At 42.2% G+C, this 23,645-nt stretch overlaps 2 protein-coding genes across 4 annotated transcripts in view; one reads left to right on the forward strand and one right to left on the reverse strand.

Moving 5' to 3' along the window:
* The window catches only part of ccdc28a (coiled-coil domain containing 28A), a 223,445-nt gene that overhangs the window by 125,809 nt on the left and 73,991 nt on the right, over positions 1–23,645 (reverse strand). The window lies entirely within an intron of this gene.
* Positions 1,846–23,645, forward strand: part of prox1a (prospero homeobox 1a) — a 34,923-nt gene continuing 13,123 nt past the window's right edge. Inside the window, exons 1-7 of one of the 3 annotated variants that reach the window (XM_042404854.1) lie at positions 1,846–2,023; positions 2,958–3,062; positions 5,515–5,937; positions 6,145–6,765; positions 7,264–8,511; positions 12,910–13,017; positions 22,937–23,131. In XM_042404854.1, coding sequence (XP_042260788.1) covers positions 5,587–5,937; positions 6,145–6,765; positions 7,264–8,511; positions 12,910–13,017; positions 22,937–23,131 — 2,523 coding nt within the window. In that variant the 5' untranslated portion in view covers positions 1,846–2,023; positions 2,958–3,062; positions 5,515–5,586. Of the gene's footprint in view, positions 2,024–2,132; positions 3,063–5,514; positions 5,938–6,144; positions 6,766–7,263; positions 8,512–12,909; positions 13,018–22,936; positions 23,132–23,645 lie in introns of those variants that run through there. The other 2 variants (XM_042404852.1, XM_042404853.1) reach the window with 2 other exon arrangements.

Genomic DNA, 23,645 nt, shown 5'->3' on the forward strand with positions numbered 1-23,645 from the left:
CCACACTTTCCCTTCAGATGCGTTCATCTCATTTTTAAACACAGAATCTGACACTTTCATATATATAGATATATTTTCCTCTGTGAATATAGTTTATTCTTATCAGCTTCATTTCACTTCATACGTTTATTTTTTTTTTTCTGTGACTGTGTGATTTAGATTTTACTCAGCTGTTGTGCTCCTGCGATACACACACGGTGAGTCCAACAAGATGAATCTGGGAGACAATTCTGGCTTCTTTTTTTTTTTTTTTCGACCTGCCCACTCAAGAGTAGAAAGCGGTGAATCACAGTCATCACTGCAGGAACGTAGTGTTTACTCAGCATAGCAATGCAACCAACACACTACTCCAAACCTTTACGATTTTATTGAATTAAATGTAATTAAAAGTTTTGACAATTTGATACAGACTGTGACATATGAGGTCGATGTTTTTACGCAACAAATCAAAAATTTCGGGGCCGAATTCATTGCAGCCTGTTTGCTAAAAGGCCTCTGCTGCTGTCTTTTCAAATTGGCTTTAATATGGAAATATAAATAGTGCATATTCCTGTGATTGTGTTTCATTTAAAGCTACATCTATAAGAGGAGGAGAGCGGGCTGGATAGGTGGAGAAGCAGAGACTCCCCTCCAGCTCGTAGCGAGCCTCCGCCCTGCTGAAGTGTCCTTGAGCAAAACGCTGACTCCCTATCCGCTTCAGGGGTTGCGTGACCCTCTGATCTCCGGAAAAAAAAGAGGGGAGTCCCGCCCTCCTCCCCCCATCAGAGGTCTAAATAAGTATGCGTTTGCGTTTTGGGCCACTTTCTTTGATGGACAAGGAGCTCCGCGCAAAACAGGGGCGCAAGGTTGTTTCCAAATTACGCACGCGCCATCACAGCTGCGTAAAAGCATTTTTTTTTTAAATCACACTTTCTGACTTCAGTGAAGAGGAATGAAAAGAAACAGATAAAATTAAAGCTTCTGTTTATTAAAACCTTGATTGACCACAGTGCTGAGCGCATCCAGCGCACCTGTACATAAACTTAAACTGCGTGTTTACTGTCGTACTTGAGCTGTAACACAATAAACTTAAATAATACATTATTTTAATTGAATGACACATGTTGGGAAGTAAGTGCTCACATTGAATTTGCTGATTTGTGATATTAATTTATCACGTTGAAGTACTGATGTATTTGTATCACAAACCTTTCATCAGTTTAACAAAAGAGAAATCAAAGTGAAAATAAGTCGCTTAAATACTTTCAGAAAAGCGTCACCTGACATCCTTAAACTCTGTTTTAAGTTGCGCTTTAAACTCATTCTACAAAGATTTTTACAGTTTCAAATGAAAAAGGTCGGTGAACCTGACTCTCAGTTTACCCTCCGCACCATCCTCTGCTCCTCTCTCCTCCCTCTCCCTCTCCGCTCTGCAGCGCGCTGCTTTCTGAGGGCTCCTTATAAATAAAATCCACCGTCCCCGGTTCCTCTTCCTTATTGGTCAGGTGGAGCCGTTACCTCACTCCGGGGCCGGTGACGCAGCGTCTTCACTTATCCTTCATGTGCGTCTCTTCTTGTTTCTTATTGAGAGTCTTGCCGGTCGAGTCAGAGGGAGAAAGCTGGATTCGCGTGCCGGACGGACCGGGTGCGCTCGATACTAAACACTTTCCATCCCGGGAGGAGAGCGGCGCACAAGAGCAAGCTCTCTCTCTCTCTCTCTCTCTCTCTCTCTCTCTCTCTCTCTCTCTCTCTCTCTCTGTTATCTCTCACTCTCTCTACATCTCTGTCACACACACACACTTTCTCTGTGAGCTGCTCTCCCTCTCTCTCTCTCTCTCTCTCTCTCTCCCTCCGCTTCCCTCTCCCTCCCGCATACACACACACACACATTCACTCACGCCCGCGCGCCCACGCACGCTCTGTATACGTCTCCACTTTGCCGTAGTAAGTTACGGCATTGATCTCAACGGCGAGTGCGGATCTGTCTCTTGTGTTCGCCCCTTTCTTCGACGGACCGACTTGGAGAAACGCTCGAGAGAGACAAGTAAGTACAAATACGTGTGATTTACGATCACTATTACTGACACTCGTGGGCTTAAATCTTGCATGTGTTTATGAGTGTATGTGTGAGTGTGTGTTTGTGTATGTGTGTGTGAGTGTGTGTGTGTGTGTGTGATTTGTCCGATCGTATCGTGTGAAGGCTATATTTGGTGTAACTTAACTTCCACTGTTAGTTCATGGAGACGGTACATCCCCGTCACACATCGCGGACCCGGATGGTTTCGTTGAATTTTGGAGTATTTTCCCAAAACTATTTCTGCTTATATCGAGTTTATGCGCGTCAGTCTCGAGCTTCTTGTGACTTTTTTTTTTTACCGGCTGTGGACTGAAATCTCTGATTGAAGTTTGCTTGAAAATTAAGATGAGGCTTCTGTTCCGGTTAACCGCCGTGCCGAGTTGGATTTACGCACCTGCAGCCCCTTCTGGGTTTCATACCTTTCTTTTTTTTAAAATCGCCTAACATTTAATTAGTATAATGACGGGCTTTAAAATCACAGCTATTACATCTTTTTTTCTCAACTTTTTGAAGTTAATGGAGAATCGCTGCTGTGGGTGTTAAGACAATTTAAAAATTCAATTTCATAGATCTGTTGCTAAGTCATTGACAGTAGTCAGCGTAGTTTCTAGAGAAGCTACTGACGTTTTAATCTCCCTGAAACAAGAGCAAAGTGTTTTGTAAACAAGTGGATTCATATTTTTTCCCCCACTGGCCACGTTCTTCTCTACTTTAAAACTTTGCACGCTTTTTTTTTTTTTAATACGAGTGTCAAAGTGTTTTCATAGTTTTGCCCGGTCGACTCCTCGTGTCGTGTGATTATCGTGGATTAATTGTTGTTTGGACGATGAGTAAACACGTCTGTCTGTTTGCCGTCTGTAAATGCCGTGCGTAAAAAGTAACAGCTTGTGTTTTCTGTCAGTCTCTGGACAGCGGTCGTCTCCTCTCAGAGCGCACACAGTCAGCCACAGCGAGGAGTAATTAGGGGGGAACCCACTTCACACCTTATTTCTACAAGAATAAACAGGTTAGTTTGCTCCTTTCAGCAGTGCAGGGGAGTGTAAAAGTTGAGTAAATTATGACTATTTACAAAAAAAGTTATATTTCCAAAACTCTGTTTGACCCATTTTTTTTTAATTTGGATTTTAAGACACAAGTATTAATAGAAGGCTAACAAATCTGGATACAGTGGTTAAAGGTGAGATTTAGCTGCTCTCTGTGCTCCACAAGCCTGCAATTCATTTTAAATTTAAATGTCATTTCATACGTTTACTTCCCATTTCAGTTCTTCCTGCTCTTCAAATTCTACATTTAAAACAAGTTTCTCTTTTGTTACAGAAACCACACACTCCGGCACACACACACACACACACACTCTCACATCTCCTTTCAGTGCTCACCTTTCACAAAGGCTCCTTGAGGAACGTCAGTGCGAAAGGTTTTTAACTCTTATGATGTGTTGCAGCTGGTGTTAAAAAGGGTATTTCTGAGGCTAAATTTGTTTTTATTTTAAAAGATAAATTCACAGAGAAGGCGGTGAATCCTCTGTTGCTTTGTGTTTTACTAATTTAGAGAGAAAACATTTGTTTTTCCATTGATACACCCTCGATTTGACCTCAGACGCAAATATGAGAATAAGTTTCAAGCTCTTTGGACTCTCTTAATCTAAACTCCCACTCTCTCCACCTCCAGTCTGTGTGTGTGTGTGTGCATGCCAGACCTCTGCCCTGTGTAATGTTGAGGTTCCAACAATGCAAACACAGAGCAATATGTGTATATACATGTATGTACTGCATGTGTGTATCTGGGTCACTGCTGGGCACTGAGTGAGTATTATTTTTTTTTTTGACCTCCTCTCGTCTACAACACTGAAACTCGGGAGTCACATTCAAACTAGCCCTTCTCCCCTGCTTGGAAAGTATTTCATTTAGTAATGGCCCTGCAGGAATAGAACAGTGTCTGCTTTGTCGGCTGTTGTTGGCTATTGCAAAATCATCTCATTTGCGTCCTTGATTCGGTCTGTATGTGTGTTTGAGCACATTTGTGTTTTTTTTTTTTCTGTCTTTCTTTAAAATCTGGCTTTTGTGCTGAGCAGTGTTGTAACTCGTTTTAACACTGGAATGAAAACTCTTATGAACTCTTTACGAATGACGGTAAAGCTGTAGAAAACTGTTGTAGGAAGCAGCTTTAATTTGTGAAAAATTCCCCTAGACTTGACCCTGAAGTCACTTGCAAAACAGATGCAAACATGTAACAATGGAAAACGTTGCCTGTATGCATGTGTTTGACAAGTGTAAGCAGATACTGACTTTCACCATTCACTTGTTTAAAAATTGTTATTTTTGGTGTCATGTTTTGCATGTTTTTTTGAAATGTTTTGTTTGATTTGACACCTTAAATGAATGAGGGAATGGTTTAAATCGCCTGTGCAGTGAAGTCAGCGTTGGCCTGAGCATTTTGTTTGCTGAAGAAATCACATTTTGATAGTTTAGGTTAGGATGTCCTGCACTTTCTGGAGATTTTTTTATGCATTATCATCCAGCTACAAGCATGCCAGGTAATCTAATCTAGTTATAGGTACTATCGGGGATAGGGGTGGCTCTTGAACAACAAATTCTGCCTGCTTACTTAAGAGAGGAGTACAATCCCTCTGACAATAAAAGAGAGCCTGTCTTCACAGCTCCTCACAAGACACAGAAATCAAGGTTACCCCTCAGGGGAATGAGGAGGAAATGGGAAATTATTTTGGTTATTACAGACAGGTGTTACTTCTCTGTGGGAATATCTCCTTGAACTATTTTAAAGTGTGTTTTCTCACAGTGGTTCCCTTGGCTTTTGGTTCAGAGTTTTGTTATTTTGTTTTTTTTTTTTTTTTTTTTGTATTTTCCTCAGTGTGTCATTGATAAAAGTGGCTGCTTTCACATTTGAAAAGGTTGGTTTTGGGTTTTGTGATTTTGTTTCACAAGTACTAAAGATGATATTATATGGTGAACACACACTGTTTATTATTCTTTCTACCTCTGGTTGAAAAGTTTAAAATATAGACTAAAGAAAGTTTTCTACATGAGATTTCTGTTCTAAAAGATGATGTTTCTGTTTTGGAAAGAAAAATAGATGTTATCTGAAGTTTTCTAATGTCTTTCAACTGAGTATTAATATATGAAAGAATTCTCAAACACTTATTAAAAAGCTGCAAAACAGTAAAGACCAAGTTAATTGATTTAGAACCATATATCTCACCATTTTAAATATTTTTCTATGACTTTTACATTCAGACCAGCTGTTCAAAATGAATTGTTATTTTAATTATGGCTACAGATTTTAATTTTCAGACTTCTTTCTGACCTAAAATGACAAAAACTTAATTTAAAGGTCTCATTTTAGGAATGAAAACATTAATTCTCTCTGTAGAGTTCAGCAAAAATCCAGGTGTTATCAAAAGGTTGAAATGACAGGACTTTGTGTTTGTCGTTGACCAGGTCGCTCCACTGCTCCTCTCCTGCGTGTGTCTGTGAGGACCCCTGGTCATGTCAGTTTAGCTGCCCTGCGTGATGCCTGATCATGACAGCACCGCCCTCCTAACAAGACAGACCAAGCGCCGACGTGTCGACATCGGGGTGAAAAGGACTGTGGGTAGCGCGTTATTCACCCGCGCCAGGGAGACACTTCTCAACAGCATGAACCAATCGCACGGCCCCGATCAGGACGGAGACTGCTCGTTGGTCAGTCACGGCCACGGGGGTACCAACGGTGACGGAGAGAAGTCGAATGTTCTGAGGAAGTTGCTGAAGAGAGCCAACTCGTATGAAGACGCCATAATGCCTTTCCCTGGCGCGACCATTATCTCTCAGCTGCTGAAGAATAACATGGGGAAGAATGGAGGGAGTGACTCAGGCTTCCAGGTAAACATAGAAATACACACATCCAGCAGTGGTGAAAGTCCATCAATTAACAGGTTCCAACTTTGATAATAAATTAATAGCTTTAGTCACCATTTGAAATCTTTTTATACATTATTGTGTCATGCTGCACCCCCTAAATCAACCAATTAAACCTATAATTAGTCATCAATCATTTGAAATTGTTTGTGAATTTGTCCTCTGTTACAGGGCAGTGGAGCTCTGTCCAGTGGAGGCTCAGAGATCCAGGCCGAGGACGCCTGCAGCAACTCCTCCCGTGACCGGGACAGCCCGTCTGACTGCCTCTCCCCTGGGCCACCTCTTCCCCCTCCATCATCATCCTCCTCTTTTGGGCGGCCGCCACCTCCTTCGAATCTCAACTCTCACGCTGCCGCTCAGCCCCTCTCCCTCTCCACCTTCGACTTGGACAGGCTGTCAGACGAGCACCTCCGTGCCAAGCGCGCCCGTGTGGAAAACATCATCCGCGGCATGAGTCACTCGCCGCTGGTCCGGCCCAACACCGGCGACCACAACCAGGAAAGCAACCGCGACAACGAGAGCGGCAGCAGCGATCCCCGAGGGGACGGCAACAGCCACAACAGCAGCGGCAGCCACAACCACAGCCGGCAACCCAGCGACTGCCCTTCCTCACTCCTGAGCTCTCCGGGTTCGCGGGGCGGCGTGGTCAGCGTCGGTGAGGTTTACCGTGAGAATAAGAGAAAGCAGAGGCTGCCGCAGCAGCAGCACAGCTTCACACAGCTGGTGTGTTCCAGGCAGGAGCAGAGACAGGAAGAGAGGCGGCAGCTGAAACTGCAACTGGAAGACATGCAGGTTGGTAGAGGAAACTATTAAAAAGTAGAATAGACTGCCCCTAGGTGCAGACATTTGCAGCTGACAAACATAAACTGCCTCTTCTTTTTTATTTTCAAATTGGAGTCGATGACATGAGGCATGAGAGAAAAACATGAAGACCTCTGGATTTCAGGGTGTAAAAGAAGGGCACAGATTCAAGGAAAAAGTACACATGAGCAGACATTTAAAATCACTGATCTTGGTGGTTTGCTGGCGTAGATATGCAGGCAAAACCACAAGTACAGAACAACAAAATCCAAATGCTCCAACAAACACAACTGTCTTCTTGTAACCTTTTGTATAACCTTTTTCCACTAAGAAGGGGACACATAATTTAAGGCTAACTGTTCTTTTTCCATTTCTCCTCTATATTTTCCCATGATATTTAAAAGAGTATACAGTATTTATGGTAAGAGGTGACCTTCAAGTTCACTTCAAGATGTCTGTTTTTAACATTCTCTATCCTCTTTTGTTCAGAAACAGCTGCGCCAACTCCAGGAGAAGTTTTACCAGATCTACGACTCAGAGACAGAAGAAGAGGAGGAGAACGGTGAGAGCGGAGAGGCCGAACGAGGAGGAGAAAGAGAGGAGGACGGCAACCTGTCAGAGGACAGTATCCGTTCTGACGGCCTGGAGGAGAGGCACCGGGACAGAGGGCGGCACAGCCATGACGACCTATCAGAGCTGGATCCAGGCCTGTTCCTGGACCGGGCCCGGGCCCTCCTCCGAGAACAGGCCCTGATGGACGGAGAGATGGAGGAGGATGTGGAGGGCAGAGAGGAGGAGGAGAGGAGCGCAGAAAGGGTGATGAAGAGGAGAGGAGGAGCAGCAGGAGGAGGGGGAGGAGGAGGAAGGCAGTTAGCAGAGACACTGAAGCAGGAGCTGAACTGCGCCGTGTCACAGGTCGTCGACACCGTCGTCAAGGGCTTCTCTTCGCCCAAGCAGGCCGCCAGTCACCATCATGGCTGCCATAGCAGCACACCAGCCGCCCCTTCCTCTTCTTCCAACTCGTCCTCTTCCTGTCCTCCACCCTTCGGCCCCCTCCCCTCCCTCACCCCAGACTCACGCTTTGGCGGTGGCGCCCTGGCCCTCAGTTTGAACGGCGACGGCAGCCCGACCCCGAACTACCACTCCTCCAACCAGAGGCTGCACTGCTTTGGCGATGTCATCGTCCCGAGCCCGCTGGATTCGTTCGGCAGTTTGAGCGGCAGACTTAGCGGCGTGCCAACACCTAACGACCAAACGGAGGCACTGCCGCTGGTGGTGCGCAAAAGCGGCGGGGGAGGCGGTGGGGAGAACACAAACCCATCTCTGCCCCCTCCACCTCCTCCTCACCACCCCTCCCTCCATCCGTCTCCCCTCACAGCCTCACTGGGGTTTAGCCCCCCATCGTTTCGCCACCCATTCCCTCTTCCCCTTATGGGTTACCCCTTTCACAGCCCTTTGGGGTCACACGGGGGTGGCGCCGGCTACCCTCCAGGGCCAAAGGAGCACCATCGGTCCTCCCCCGATTCCATGGACATGACCCGGGAAACTGTCAGCCTCAGAACCAAAATGGCCAGCCTAGGGGGAGGCCATCTCAGTCACCACCACCACCACCACCACCACCACAGGCAGAGCTCCCCGAGCCAACACGGGCCCGAGGGTCTGTCGCTGTCCCTCATCAAGTCTGAGTGCGGGGACCTGCAAGACATGGCCGACATATCGCCCTACTCAGGCAGCACTGTATCCTTCAGAGTGTGTGAGAGTGAGAGTGTGTGTGTGTGTGTGTGAACAAGTGTGTATCTTTTTCCTACATTTGCAAACGCTTTAAACCTTCAGATTGAAAAGACGACTTCTTCAAGGAGATTAGGCGTTAAGATTAGAATTAAAATGTGTCCAAATTACATTCTACACACTAATTCAACACTGAGAAAGTGACATATTCAGCACACTCAACACAGTTATACTAAATCCACTTCAGAGGCGCTGCTGCTCGGAAGAAAATGAAAATAAATTATGGACAACGGTGACTTCAGGAACATCTAAAAGGAAGTAATGTTGGCAGTTTGATAACACACTATAAAACGAGTATGTAGTATGGAAATGAGACAGCTTTAGTATTAAGTTTTACCTCAACATAAAGGTTAACCTGCATGGAGTCATAAAAGTAGTTTTTTTAATGCTCTGCATTTGTAAAGCAGTCGAACACACTGAGACGTCTTAGAAGCAGCAGCAGCAGCAGCCGGCAGCAGTAGTCACAGAAAGTCTTTTCATATCAATTAATCTGCATTAATTGGTTCCCGGTCTAACCCTCTTGTTTCCTTACTAAGTGGGGAAGATGAAACGGGGTGCGCCGGGTCTTGCAAGAGGGGGGAAGATTAAACAGGTCGCACGCTGCTCTCTCTCAAGCTCTTTTAAGTCTGTGGCAGCAGGTTGTGGTGTTTAAAGGCGCTGAGAAAAGGCTAGTGAGCTCCCTCTTCAACACACACACACACACACACACACACACACACACACACACACACACACACACACACACACACACACACACTCTCTGTTCCCACTGTCTGAGACACTCTTGTGCTGTTAGGTTCTCTTTCATCACAGAGACTTTGTACATAAACGCTCAAAGCAAATCATATTTCACTGTGTCTGCGTGCATGCGTGTGTGTGTTTATGTGTGGCTGTGGGGTAAGACCTTGTACACAGGAGCTCAAAGCTAATCATATTTCAAAGAGGAGAGGGATAGGTGAATGCTTGGCCTCATTGATGCTTTCTAAATGTGTGTGTGTGTGTGTGTGTGTGTGCACATAAGGAGAAGTGTAATATCTAAAGATGTACACTTAGGTTTCCTCTTTGCAATTTTTAGCTAGTTGTCTCCCTCCCTCTCGCTGATCTTTCCTGCTCGCTTTCATTTGCTGGCCTTCGCTCTCAGTTGCTCAGCAGCTGTGTGTGTTTTTCCTTCTTTTACACACACACACACACAGACACAGACATGCACATGCAAACACACACACTCCCTTTCATGGCGTGTGCATGCGGACAGGTGTTTGCAGGTAGCTGTTTATCTTTTCGCTCCTAACCTTTCATATGGAGAGGGCTTCTCCCAGGCCACTACGCATGCACACACTTTGACTCGTGCTTGTGCGCACGCACACACAAACACGCACGTTTGAAGAACAAAGTGGAAAAAAAAGAAAAATAAGACTTTGAACCTGACAAATAGCAACTCCTTGCAGCTGCGAGATGAGGATTTGATCACAGTGTCGTTCTTCAAAGCTAATTTAGATGTTGCTTTAATTAAAAAAAAAAAAAAAGGAAATATTTGACACGTCTCTTGATCCTGCTGATCCGTTTAATTCCAAAATGCTTTTTCCATTCATTAGGAAGAAAAAAATATCTTTGAAATTGGACATTAGTATTTCAAAAGATACTCAAGCCAAACAATTGTGTGATCCAGGTTCAAAAATATAAGGATCTGATTCTTTATCTGTTTTATGTCATTGTGGATTTCTATAGAAATAAGACGCTGTCACCTTGGTCTTATAATAGACATTTTTCACTATTTTATAACATTTTAAAGAGTAAATCATTAACCAAAAAGATATTAAGACATATTATACAACAATTAAATGTTTGTGTATTGATTTCTAAGGTATATTTTGAATTATATGGAAGATTATTGAAATTATTTGATTCAAGATGTACAATTAAGAAACATTTTTTTTCCCAGTGTAAATATGCTTAAATACAAAGGATGATGATACACATAGTTGATACTTTTTTTTAAAATTTTGTAGAATTCTATAGTATATTGCACAATGCAAACTCCTCTGCAAAAGGGCCACTTTTTAAATATATCTAGTTTTTTGTCCCTCTCCTTGTTTTCTCTCAGTCTAAAAGTGAAGTTACATCATTTCTGTGTTAACTTCTCTTCTCTGTTTATATTCCTGCTTTTATCTCTTTCTGTATTTAGTTTAATAGGTGAGTCATTGTTGTTTCAGTTGAAGCATTTGCATGGTTGGGGATGAAATGATGATGGCATTGTCAGGGGCTTCAAGGCGGTTAGGTTAAGGTGTTTTGCATTGATGATAGTTCACCTGAAAGACACACACACACAAACACACACACACACACACACACACATACACACACTCAGGTCTGTGTATCTTTAATCCTTTGTACAAAGCTGAGCAGATGTCCTCCATTCATTTATGAATTTATCCCCCCCTCCTCCTCCTCCTCCTCCTCCTCCTCCTCCTCCTCTCCTCCTAAACCCCCCCCCCCCTCTCCATTCACACACAAACACACACACCTGGCAGCAAGGTCAAGTTACAGCTGATACAGTGAGCCCTGCACAAAACACACAGTCATGGGCACATTCACAGATCAGGATGAACACACACACATCATTGGGGGGCGGGGGGTGAGGGGGGTGGGGTGGGGTGGGGGGGGGGGAAGAGGAGTGGAAGAAAAAGAACATCACTAGTTGCTTTGTTTATTCACTGACTCACTTTAGCTATTAGCTTCACACACACACACGTACGTCATATGCTTTTTATTCATTATGATATTGCTTCACACTGTTTACTCTGAGTCATGTTTGTGTGATTTTGTGCATATTTGTCAGTGCTCATGTGCTTTTTTTTTCCTCTCTCTCTTTTGGGTGTCCACAAAAAAAACAACAACAAAGCAGCTCCAACAACTATATGTATTATCTGACCTAAACACACACGCACACACACACACACACACACACACACAGATAGTGACAGGTTGGTATGAATGTTAACGAGGTGATGGTGTTGTTGTCTTGTGACCTGACGTATCTGCTGCTAGATGAATGACAGATCACAATGAGACTGCTTCACTTATTGAGACAAGACTTTTCTATTCATTTTTTATTTCTTTTATTGTTGTTTTTTAAGTATTTTTATGTTTTAGAACAGCAGAAAAAAAAGCACAAAGCAAACTAAAACTGAATTAAGCCCATATTTTTGAATTTTGCACACGTCCCCTGGCGTACGTGTGCTCGTCCTGCCGGCCAATCAGCACAGTCACGCTTTCTGGTTATTAGAAAACAGCTATCGAATGCTCATGTTTCTGTCTAGATAATCAATTAATTAGATCAAAAAATAAAACAATTATAACGAAGAAAAAACGCCCGACCAAAATCACAAATATCTTCTCTGCTTCCTGTCTTTCTCTTCACACTTCATTCGCTTCCTTTCTCTCCCTCTTTTCCCCGATTGCTGATGCTGTTCTCTCCCTCGTTCCCTGTTCCTCTTTCCAGCCATATAGGGCCCCTGGGGTTTCTGTACGTGTGTGTGTGTGTGTGTGTGTAAGTGTGTGTAAGTGTGTGTAAGCGTGTGTGTGTGTTTGTCTGTGTGCTAATTGACCTTGCAGGGGGTTCCATTGATTGCCTCATCTTCTCTGATAGATTATAGGGCTGCTAATGTGGTGGGGAAATGGCAGCATGGTGGGGCACAGCTGTTGTCACACACACACACACACACACACACACACACACACACGCAGACCCTCAAACACACACACACACACACGCCGCCCCTGCAACCAGGGCCTCCACAATTATTATTTTCCTTGTTGAGACAGTGGGATAGACACCGGGGCTGCAGAGTCGGCGAGATGCAAGAGTGAATGTGGGATTTGATCCAAAGCCAGCAGGTGCTCATGTTTGCTTTCGCTTTGGTATAAAATAGCTTTCGCTCATTGTGTCTCCAAATTTTCAGCCGTCGTATTAAACGGCAGAAGTGTAACTGTCACCCTGACCTCTTGCACTGTTTGTTGTGTTTTGGAAATTAAAGAATAATCACGGAGAGGGAGCACACTTCCTGTAGTCCGTCTATCTAGAGTTTTCTGCACGTCCTGTTAACAGCTCACCAGCAAATCACCGGGCCCGATGTTGTTTTTCTGAGTGATGCTATGTTCCTCATAGAGGAAAGCACCTGTCTTGCATTCCTATTTGGTTTCACTTGCATTTTCCTGAGAAGACTGTATAAATGAAGCTAGATTAGTGGTTCAAAAAGCCATAAAAAGTGTGTGTTTCTATGCAACATTTCCCTGTGTTGAGTCCTGCTCAGCAACCGCTTGTCGGCTCCTTAACTCGTCATAATCCAGATTCAGGAGGGCTTGTCTCCGAACCACCTGAAGAAGGCCAAGCTGATGTTCTTCTACACCCGCTACCCTTCCTCCAACATGCTCAAAATGTTCTTCTCTGACGTCAAGGTAAGACCTCGCCCCGTCTCTTTCTTCTCTCTCCCCCATTTATTCTCCTTTTATGAACCTCGTTTTCATTTCTCTGTCTTTTTTTAATCCACTTTACGGCTCTTTTTTGTTTTCACACTGAATTCAATTTATTTCTGTCTGGATTTTTTCGGTAGATAAAGTGGTTTTCTGCAAGAGTTTAAAACAATTACTTGATAAGCCTCTCACACACACAGACTCACACACTCACTCACACAATGAAATTTATAAATATATTAATTTTAGAAGTACAATAAAGTAACAAGAAAAGGGAAAATGATCCTTTATCTCCTCAAATTGTTTCTTTAATTAAACCGGTTGTTATCTGGTCATGCCGGGGCACGTTGAGAAACAGATCTGGGTGCATGAGGTTTTGCCCCGTTTTGCTCTTGGATACTGGAAACTAGACATAGAAAAGGTCAGGTTCATATTGCGATTATGATTCTGTGTTATATCGAGACAATATAATGAAAAGAGTTGTAAGAAAACACAGGAATAGACGACTTAGACTTGAAAAGATGAGGCACGTGAGGAGTGCTGCAGCTGCCGTCGGGCCAGGCGTGGATATAAAGCCATGAGAGTCTGGATGCGATCTTTAAAATCAGATCTCAAAAAATCACATGAGTGTGTTTTTCAGTGACAGATGGGGCAGATGAGCTGTTGTAAACAGGTATGCGTCTTTGTCTGAAGGATTTGTTCTGTTGAGATTTGGGTTTTTTTTTTTTTAATCATTTCTGATTTTCTCTCCAGGCCAGCTTTCACTGTCTCACTCATCCTTTTTTTTTTTTTTTTTACACTTTTGTGCATTTTGTTGCTTGATTATATTCAATTCTTTTGTTTTTGTGTGTTATTCTGTTACACTGTATGTATTTGAGTGTGTGCGTGTGTGTGTGTGAGGGACCTTAAAGCGCAGATGGGTGCTCCAGTCTGTCACATCTTTGTAGCTTAATTAGAGTTTCTGGCCTTAATCGGCCTGGGGTTGGGAGGGGAGGGGAGGGGAGGGGGGGGGGTGTTAACGCCCACTTTCTCTCTCTCACACACACATACTGTAACACCCCCCCCCCCCCCCCCCCCTTCCTCTGACCTCAACCTCCATCTCCCTGCCACCCAAAACACACACACACACACAACGCTTTCACTCTCACTCTCACTAACTTAAAATGAGAAGTTACACTTTCACCTTAAAAACAGACACAATACATAAAATCACACTATCAGCATTCATTTGACAGATAAAGGTGTATAAGTAGAAAGAGAGGGAAAAAAAGAAATACAGATATAATAGGACAGATATATAATAATTAAGACAAATAAACAAGTCGAGGGAGGTGAATAAGACAAAAAGAGATGATGATGCGTGTGTTTGGGGGGGTGGTGGGGGGGGGGGGTTCTGAGAAAATGACAGAGGGAGCGCAGGGAGGGGAGGACAAACAAATGAAAGGGATGACAACAGAACAACAGCTTTAAAACAAAGGCGCTGATTGTTTCGTGTTTACAGGCTGCTACGTGTTTTGCAAAAGGAGCATACGGCTCCTCGATGGATTCAGGACGCTGTATTCAAATAAGCAGCCGCGCACACACACACACACACACACACACACACACACACATACACCAGCTGCCCTTTGGCTCATATCTGTGGTGACCACTTCCTTGTGGCAGTGCCACATCCTCATCGGCTGCCATGGCAACAAGGGTCGCTGGGACACCGGGTTGCTAGGCAAACACAAGGTTGCTAAGCCTACCTGCTCCCAGTATGTGTGAGTGAGTCTGATTTGTCATTAACTGGGAGTCCGTTTAGTGTTATTGAGAAGATTTAAGCAGGAAAATGTTGGCTTTGGACAACAAATTACTATCAAAAGGTCTAAAAAAAAAAACCCAACATGCTTCAAAACTTTTTCCCACTCCACAGTCCTCTGCATGAAATTATTATTAAAGCAAGAGTGCAGCTGCTCTAAAATAAATTCAATCTGAGCTGTTTGTTTAAACGTAAAGTTTGCAAAGCTAACACATGTTGCACAAAGATAATCACAGCTATCATCCTGCAGGAGCTTCAGGCTTCAAACTGCATTTTATAAACCTTTGACAAGACATTTTAAAAGCAGTGATATAGATATATTTAATAGATGAATTGATACTGGCAGTCCGTTCAAATTTGCAGGCTTCAGTTTGTCTGAAATCTCTGGATAGACTTTAAGAGAAACTCTATTATGAGATTTAACACGACTGTAATTCAACAAACTTTCTTTATTTCAGAGTCTTTACCTTCAGTTAGAGAAGAAAAGACTTGAAACTGTTACTGTATGTGCTGACAGTGATAATTTTCCATAATCAGCTTACTTTCTGTCTCTAAGTCATGCTTTCAATTATCTGAGTAAATATGCTTAATGTTTATGTGGCCAAATAAACTGTGGCTTTAGGGTTTAATTTGGAAAATGAATAAATTAGGACTAATGAGTTAATGCATAGGCTCAGATTAGGAGTTTATCTTTTTTGGAGATTGATATTAGCTTTTAAAAATTAATCTAGTTTATCTCCAAACTGATATTCAATGAATCTCTTCATCTCAACAAACATGGATTTAGATTAGGAAATGTTTGCAGTGCTTTGGGCCGCCACTTCGCCCAGCAGATGGACAGTATTACAGCCTCAATCTGTAACTGCAGTAAGAACCGCAAACAGTGGGATTTACTGGAATGAAAACATTTTTTTTTTTCTATTGGAATTTATTAACAGACAGAACTGTGTGGCAGCTAAACCCGAAGCTTTCCTTGTTCTTTCCTCTATCTATATGTTCTGTCAACTTTACAGCGACGACACGTCTTTAAAAGGATAAAGTTGGGATCGTTCTGGATTTTTTCTTATTATCCGTAAATCCAAAGAAAAGATCGAAACAAACTGTTCATTTGTCCATGTCTGCAGCTCTCCAACGAAAGGTGTAAATCTTTAAACACGGGTCAGAAACAGATTCTTTATTATTGAAGTAATTTCCTGAAACAGGCGGATACTGTACTTTTAGCAAAAGTTACCAGAGCAGAAGTACACAGGGCAGCAGATGAATCCATATTTGGTGTTTTAGTTCAGTGGTTCCCAGCTTTTTTTTTTTTGCATATGAAGGCGTGGGAACGTGCAAATTATTGTCCCATGAGTTGGGATCAGTTATATGAAGAAAAAATGGTAATGAAGAGGTAAAAAATTACAGTATTTCACAAGTTTTCTGCAGTAATTTATTATTTGCTATCACGTTAATCATTTGACGACCCCTTGGATTCCTCTCGCGACCCTTGTAAGGGACCCGTACCCTAGTTTTGGCGCCACTGTTCTCGTCAGTGCAGTGTATGTGGATTGACTCATATGAAGGAAGATATCTCTCACTGCCACAGTGTTTTTCAATAGTTTTTAGACATTAAAGACATTAGGCTACACAGATAATATTTGTTTGTAGCATCATTTCATTGTTTTTTCATTGGATTTGTTGACAATAAGGAAAAAAAAATATAAACGATCTCCAGCCTCATCCTTTAAGAAAATGATGGTTTCTTGTTATTCATATTTTATGCAAATAATGATTTATAGTCAAATTTAGTTTTAATTGAGTCTTAATCCCAGTTAATCCAGCATATTTATCTGTGGGAGGAACTCTGCAGATATTATTTTGTTTAATAAAAAAAAAAAAAAAAAAAAAAAAAAAAAACGAATCATGGATAATCCTATTTGTGATGAGTGAGGCTGTTCTTTTCAAGGCTTTAGTAGTGCGTGCTTGCGTGTGTGTGTGTGTGTGTGTGTGACAGAGAGAGAGAGAGAGTGAGAGAGAGAGAGAGAGCACCCTGTTGATGTCTGCCTGTGTATGTGTGTGTGTGTCCTGTTTCATTGTCCCGTTGCATTCATTGCCCTCATCATTACCATATTTCCAGAATCCGGGTCAATGTCTCTTTCTCTTTCTCTCTCTCTCTCTCTCTCTCTCTCACCCTCTCCCTTACTCCTACCACTCCCCCACACACACCCCCCAACTCTCCCTCCCTCCCTCCCTCCCTCCTTCCCAGGGAACAATAAGTAGCATGTGTTAGGAGGATCAGGCAGATTCACTGTAAGGGAATTAGGGCCCTGAATGGCTTCCCCTAATTGGACTTGAATGGACTTTGTCTATGGGAAACTGGTTCTTAAAGATGAGCCTCTTACGCACAATGGCCGCCTTGCTCGGTGTGGGAAGTGGGTTGAGCTGACAACTGTTTTAGGCACAGATGAGCGAGCACGCACACACACACACACACACACAAACGGGATCTTAATTGCGTAGTGAAAGCTCTTGCCTTCTGACCAGACAATCATATATGTTAGCAAGAGACGCCGAGGTCGCTGTCGTCTCGTCTTGAGAGAGTAAGTGAGAGTAATTAAGACCTTGTTAAGACTGGAGGAGTTAGGATTAATTAGATGCTCGCTGGCTCCGACTCACACACACACACTCTCGCTCACACAACTTTCCTGCCAGCTGAGGGCTTTTTTTTTTTTTTTTTTACATACACTCTCTGTCGTGACGCATTCATCAGCGAGCGCCCTGAAGACTCTTTTGCCTTGAGAGGCCGGTATGACATCTCGACGCCGCCGTCTCAGCAGGAATCAATTAGCGTCCAACCCGCCTCTCACCCGTCTTATCAATTAGAGTTACACAGCCAATTTGGCAACGTCGGGATGTGAACCAGCGAACGGCTCGTGAACCGATACCGAGTAATTACCGACGTTTAAGTGTTTGAATCCTCTAGATGACAAAGTGTTTTAATCTGTCTCAAGTTATGAACGGTGGAGACTTGTTCATGCACATAAAAGGCAGAGTTACGTAGCAGGAAATGATTTAAGGCTGTTATATTCTCAATCATTTGGGCTCTTTTTAAATTGTGAACATTAAACAGTTGATTTGAGGGCTGCAACTAACAAATACTTTCATTATTAATTGTTCTGGAGATCGAAATCGATTGATTATTTGGTTAAAATGCTATTTCCTAAACCCAAAGATGAAGACTTTAAATAGTTTTAACAGTCAATAGTCAAACATCTTAACATATTCAGTTCACTATCATATAAGAAAAGCATAAGCAGCAAATCCTCACAAATGATAAGTCAGGGAATGTTTGGCCGTTTTTGCATGAAAATAGACAAATGAATCCAGTTTTTTGCCTGTTTTTCTGTTTATCGACCAATCAGTTAATCAACTAATTGTTTCAGCTCAACTTCATTTAATACACAAGTAGAACAGAGTCATAAAAATGGGTTTTTAACATCTAAGCAATGCAGTCAGTAAGTCTGATGTTTAAACAGCAGCAAACAAACTATGACAAAATGTAGATTTAAGGGCGCAACAAATACACACAATGTCTGAAACTGCTTCATGAACTTCTCTCTCTCTCTCTCTCTCTCACACACACACACAAATTCCCCCGCAGTGTGTACCGTCCAGTAAAGCACAAAAGCCCCCCGAAACACAATTTGAAAAAGTTACTACAACAGCTATTCTTCCAGGATCCACAGGAAACCTTCATTGTTACGACGCTTTAGATTTATGTTGATTGTGCACATTCACGCTGTCCTCTATAAAATGTGCCGAGCTACGACGAATCTGGTTGAAGTGGGCAGATTCTTAAAGGATGTGTATGTTTGCCCTTCCAACATGGCCTGGGGGCTGACATCAAGAGAAGGAGGGGGGGTGGGGGGGGGGGGGTGGGGAGCCACCCTGACACTTTCTCTGACACTGTCCCTTTCCGACTTTTTGGTGTAAACAGAAAATGGCATTCCTCGAGCTCAGCGTTTTGCCCCCCCCACCCTCCCCACCCTCCCCACCCCTCAACCTCCATTCTCTGTCTGTCTTTTGTCTCTCGCCTCTCTTGTTTTCTTGGTTTGTGCTGATTGTGATGAGCTGGACGGGACAAGCGGGTTGGGTTGGTGGGTAGTGCAGGTGGCGGGGATGACGGCATGGTCCGGTGTCGAGTTAGTTGTGATGACTACTTCTACTCTGGTAGTTATGTCGTCAGCTGTGTGATGCGGACGGTTCAGGGGCGAAAAAATGACATAAAATGCTTCTGATATTTATTTATTCCTCTTTTAATCTGTTGCAAAATCATTTGATATTTTAAAGCCTTTTGCAATTTGAGTGATGGAGATAGATAAAGGATTTACTTTTATTTGCACACAAATGCTAAAATATACACAGTGTGATGAACTACCATGGCCTGAAGCCAATGCAGCCTCAATGCTTAAAGTGCAATGCCACAGACGGCCGCTACATGCTGGCTCCAGATGATTCCCACTCAAAAAGCATCAACTTCTCTCTAGAAATACAAACTCAATCGTTTTTATCAAGGAGTCTATATGGTCTCAATCTCTAAATAAGTGTGCTGGTGGAAATTATTGCTCTGCTAATAAGATTTGAAGACTTATAGTAGCTTTAATGTCTGCCGTGTGGGTGTTGATTGACAGCTGTGATTGACAGTTCGCTCGCCTGCAGCACTCCCTGGCTCCAGGACTCGGACTATTATCGCAATATTTCACTAAGCTACATTAAAGATTTGTATACAAACAGCCAGCACATAAAGACCTCAGAAAGACAGGCATTAAACCAGGTTGTAATACCGACTGTTGCGGTTGTAGTTTACCTGGAGAGTCATAAATATAACAGTCAAAGTCAAAGTCGGTCTTGCATCACTTTGTCCCAGTGGCCAGCCATGGAACTGCAACTAAAAATCCCCAAACTGCTGCCCAACATTATTCTTTTACTCTTACCAATATTAATATTTCTTAAAACGTTCCCTTTATGTGCATGGCATCATCTCAATGTTAAGTCTATGAAAGAGACACTAATGCAAATGCATCGTGGGCTGCACAATGTATATGCAAACCAGGAAAAGAAAATAACTTTTCAGTGTATTCATTTGAGTATCCAGTTCTCAAAATACATTCGTACTGGATTAGATTCCTACAGTTTGATACACAAAGTTAAAATGTGGAACATTAGTGTCTGCTCTGCTTTCTGGAGGGAAATATAAGATGAAAGAAAACTGATTTTATTATCATAATGTTTTTATTCTCTTCATTTCTCATCTTTTCTGCTACATATTGCTTGTTTAATAAAGAGACAATTAGTGTCTACGATTATTGCAATAAAATGATCTAACTTCTTTATATAGCATATTTGGAAATCTATAGACAAATATATATGCAGATGTATAATTTCCTTTATTTATATAACAGTGAATATTGTGTGAATGTTGGTTGCGTGTCACAGGACATCTGTGGCGTGATGGTTGCTCTGTTTGTGTTTTTGGATGGACAGATAACATCGTCTTGTGTGTGCGTGCGTGTGTGTGTGTGTGTGTGTGTGTGTGTGTGTGTGTGAGAGACTGTGTGTTTGTGTGTTAATTGCTGAGTTATCACGTTCCATTTGTGCAACTCTTTTGTGGGTCAAAAACACACACACACACACACACACACACACTTTCGCCTCCTGTTACTCTGCTTTGTAAAACCAACTCCCATTCCTTCTGCTGGGAGACACACACACACACACACACACACACACACACACACACCAACCCCCCCAATTATGCTCCATTATGTCACCCCCTCTGACCGCTCCTGAAAAAATATCTCTTTCCCTCTGTCGTCCTCTGCTCGTCTCTCTCTCTCTCTCTCTCTCTCTCTGCATTCCTTTTTTCCATACTACCTCACTCCATTCATCTCTCTCTCTTCCCCCCTATCTCTCTCGCTCATCCCTTGTTCCTGTGAGACAATGTCTTGTAACAATACCGAGCTTAATCTCTGTGTCAAAGCCGTTTTTCCCCTTCGCTGAACACACACACAAACACACACACACACACACACACTTTCACTGGGCTGCCACTGTGCTCTTTTTTTTTTCTCTCTCTCTCCATGTTTTGTTTCTTGTGAGGAGGAGATGAAAATGCAAAAGGACAAGCAGATATCACGCACACGAACACAGTGTTTATGTTTTAGACATTACATCAACGGTTATGGAGAGCTTACAAATAATATGATTATAAATATATTTTACACTTTATGTAGATACGTACTGTAGATTCACACACATAATCTGAGCCCAGCAATTAATGTTAAATAGTCATTTCTGCTATTTAATTGTTCATTCCTCCTTTTTTCTTATTACAACAGCAATTACAAGGTTATGAAGTACAAGAAATTTGGGGCACTGTGAAAAAATAATGATCTTAACAATCAATTAATGGAATTTATGTGGATTACAAACAGAATTTCTCAGCTGTTTGTTTCTGGAGCAAATTAACTTTTAACATTTTCTTGCATTAGCTGCCATTATTTGGGTGCTAATAGTATAATTCAACATGTTTCACATCACTTGTTTAAGTGGAGTTTAAAGGACCAGTTTGTAAGATTTAGTGGCATCTAATGGAACAGACTTGGCATTAATGGAATATAATATTCAGAAGTATGTTTTAATTAGTGTGTAAAATAAGAATCACTGTCCTCTTCCATGGAGCCCGCCATACTGCGCCGCCATGTTTCTACAGTAGCCCAGAAAGGACAAACCAAACACTGACTTTTCTTTCATGTTTTCACAAGTTTCTCGGCCGCCGTATGTTCTCCTACACGCTTGGAAGGGGTCAGTGAGGAGAGGGGTATTCAGTTGGTTGCAAACTGCAACCTCACTGCTAGATACCACTAAATCCTGCACACTGGTCCTTTAAATATTCAGAACATTTCAACATTATTTTGTAAAATAAGCTCTGTCTGCTAAAAAAAAACTTAATTGTCCTCTAGTGCATTTACATGTACAAACAAGGGCACACGTATAAGAAAATGCAAGTAAATTACAGCTACTTTCTCCTGTTAAGACTCAATTTTGAGTCAAATTATGTAGAAAATAACTGATTCAAATATAGCAGTAAGGGCATGTGCTTTGGACAAACCAGAACAAAGCAAAAGGTTGCTTGATTTCAAATTGAAAAATTTGACTAAATAACCTTGAAAATAAATGAGGAAGGCAAAGATCCTCATTTTTCTTTACTACAGAGGTTTGGCTGCCAACTTCCTTTCAGTGAGCTGCTTGTTCGATTATTTTGTAGTACACAGACCTTAACATTTATTCTCCAGTTCAGTTGAAATGAGTCAGTATTAATATTGCAGATTATTACACATTTTACAGCTCGGTGTTGGTAGATGTTTATTTAAGGAAACAAAATACATTTGCGAGTGGTTACCATGTAAGTAGAACTATAACTGCAGGTCAAACATTCGCTCTCAAACAACATCATTCAGTACATGTTGATGTTGTGCCATAAGTCAAGATAAGCACTCCTACAGAGGCTTAGTTTAGTCAAATAACATGAATAACAACACTATGCAAATAAGTACCAAAGAAAACATCAGACTGCACTACTATAAATATACAGCTGCGTTCACCACTTATCTGCTTTACTACTGAAGAAACATCATTTAAAATCTGTTACAACCCTCTTAAATCATTAACTTTTTACAACCTTTTAAATTTATAAACCAGCGATCGGTCAGTATCGCATGGATGTTTGGCCAAATCTGCAATGTAACATCAAGATATTTACAGTATAAAGTGTTTCAACATAAATATAAGGGTTTTATACTAGTGTTCATACATCTACAGCAGCCTGAATAGACCAGAATCCATTGCAACCACAAAACATGTGTTTTCAGTAAAGGTAATAGTGGTGCAAGGTAATTTGTCCCCACTCGATCGTGATCTGTCTTTCTTTCTCTGCCTTTGGGCCAGTGAATGCATTAAGTTTCCACTTGTTCTATTAGGTCTGTTCAATGTCACACTGGGAAAAAGTACAAAACCCCTTCTTTAAGCAGAATTTTTTTTTACTCCCTCTCTCAACTTTTCCAGTTCAATCGCTGCATCACCTCCCAGCTGATCAAGTGGTTCAGCAACTTCAGGGAGTTCTACTACATCCAGATGGAGAAGTTCGCCCGGCAGTCCATCAACGAGGGCGTGACCGCCGCCGATGATCTGGCGGTGGGCCGCGACGCCGAACTCTACAGGGTGCTCAACATGCACTACAACAAGGCCAACGACTTTGAGGTAAGCCGGGCCAGAGGACGATCATTTTTGTGTGTGTGTGTGTGTGTGAGTTTGGAGGAAATCAACACATTGTGTGTGCAAATGTCAGAAGACTGAGAACAGATACGTGTTTATTGTACAGAATTACAAACTTTGACACAGTTGTGGAGGATTATATGCTTTCATACATTTTTGTAAACTCTTCTAAGACTGAAAAACTACATTTTCGCTCCTGCAAAGCTGATTTTTTTGTAGATTTACTCTCTGTTAAATTGCTAGAATTGAGGATAAAGGGTTAGTTCGCCTTCAGTTCAGTCAATAAAGTGACTGATTTAGCTTTAATTCAAAAATATCTTCAATATAACAACTTTCCTTTATTCACTGCACTTGCTTGTAGAAAAGCTTCCATCAGTAACAAACTGTTTTTTTTTAGTTTTTCAACTTACACAAACACGCACTCACACCAACGTCCTCTACCAAGTCAGCTGTTCGGAGCGCAACAGTCACCTCACGATTCTGCTGAGGTGTGGATGTC

The sequence above is a fragment of the Thunnus maccoyii genome, chromosome 24, assembly GCF_910596095.1.
Source record: "Thunnus maccoyii chromosome 24, fThuMac1.1, whole genome shotgun sequence".
Classification (NCBI taxonomy): Eukaryota; Metazoa; Chordata; class Actinopteri; order Scombriformes; family Scombridae; genus Thunnus; species Thunnus maccoyii.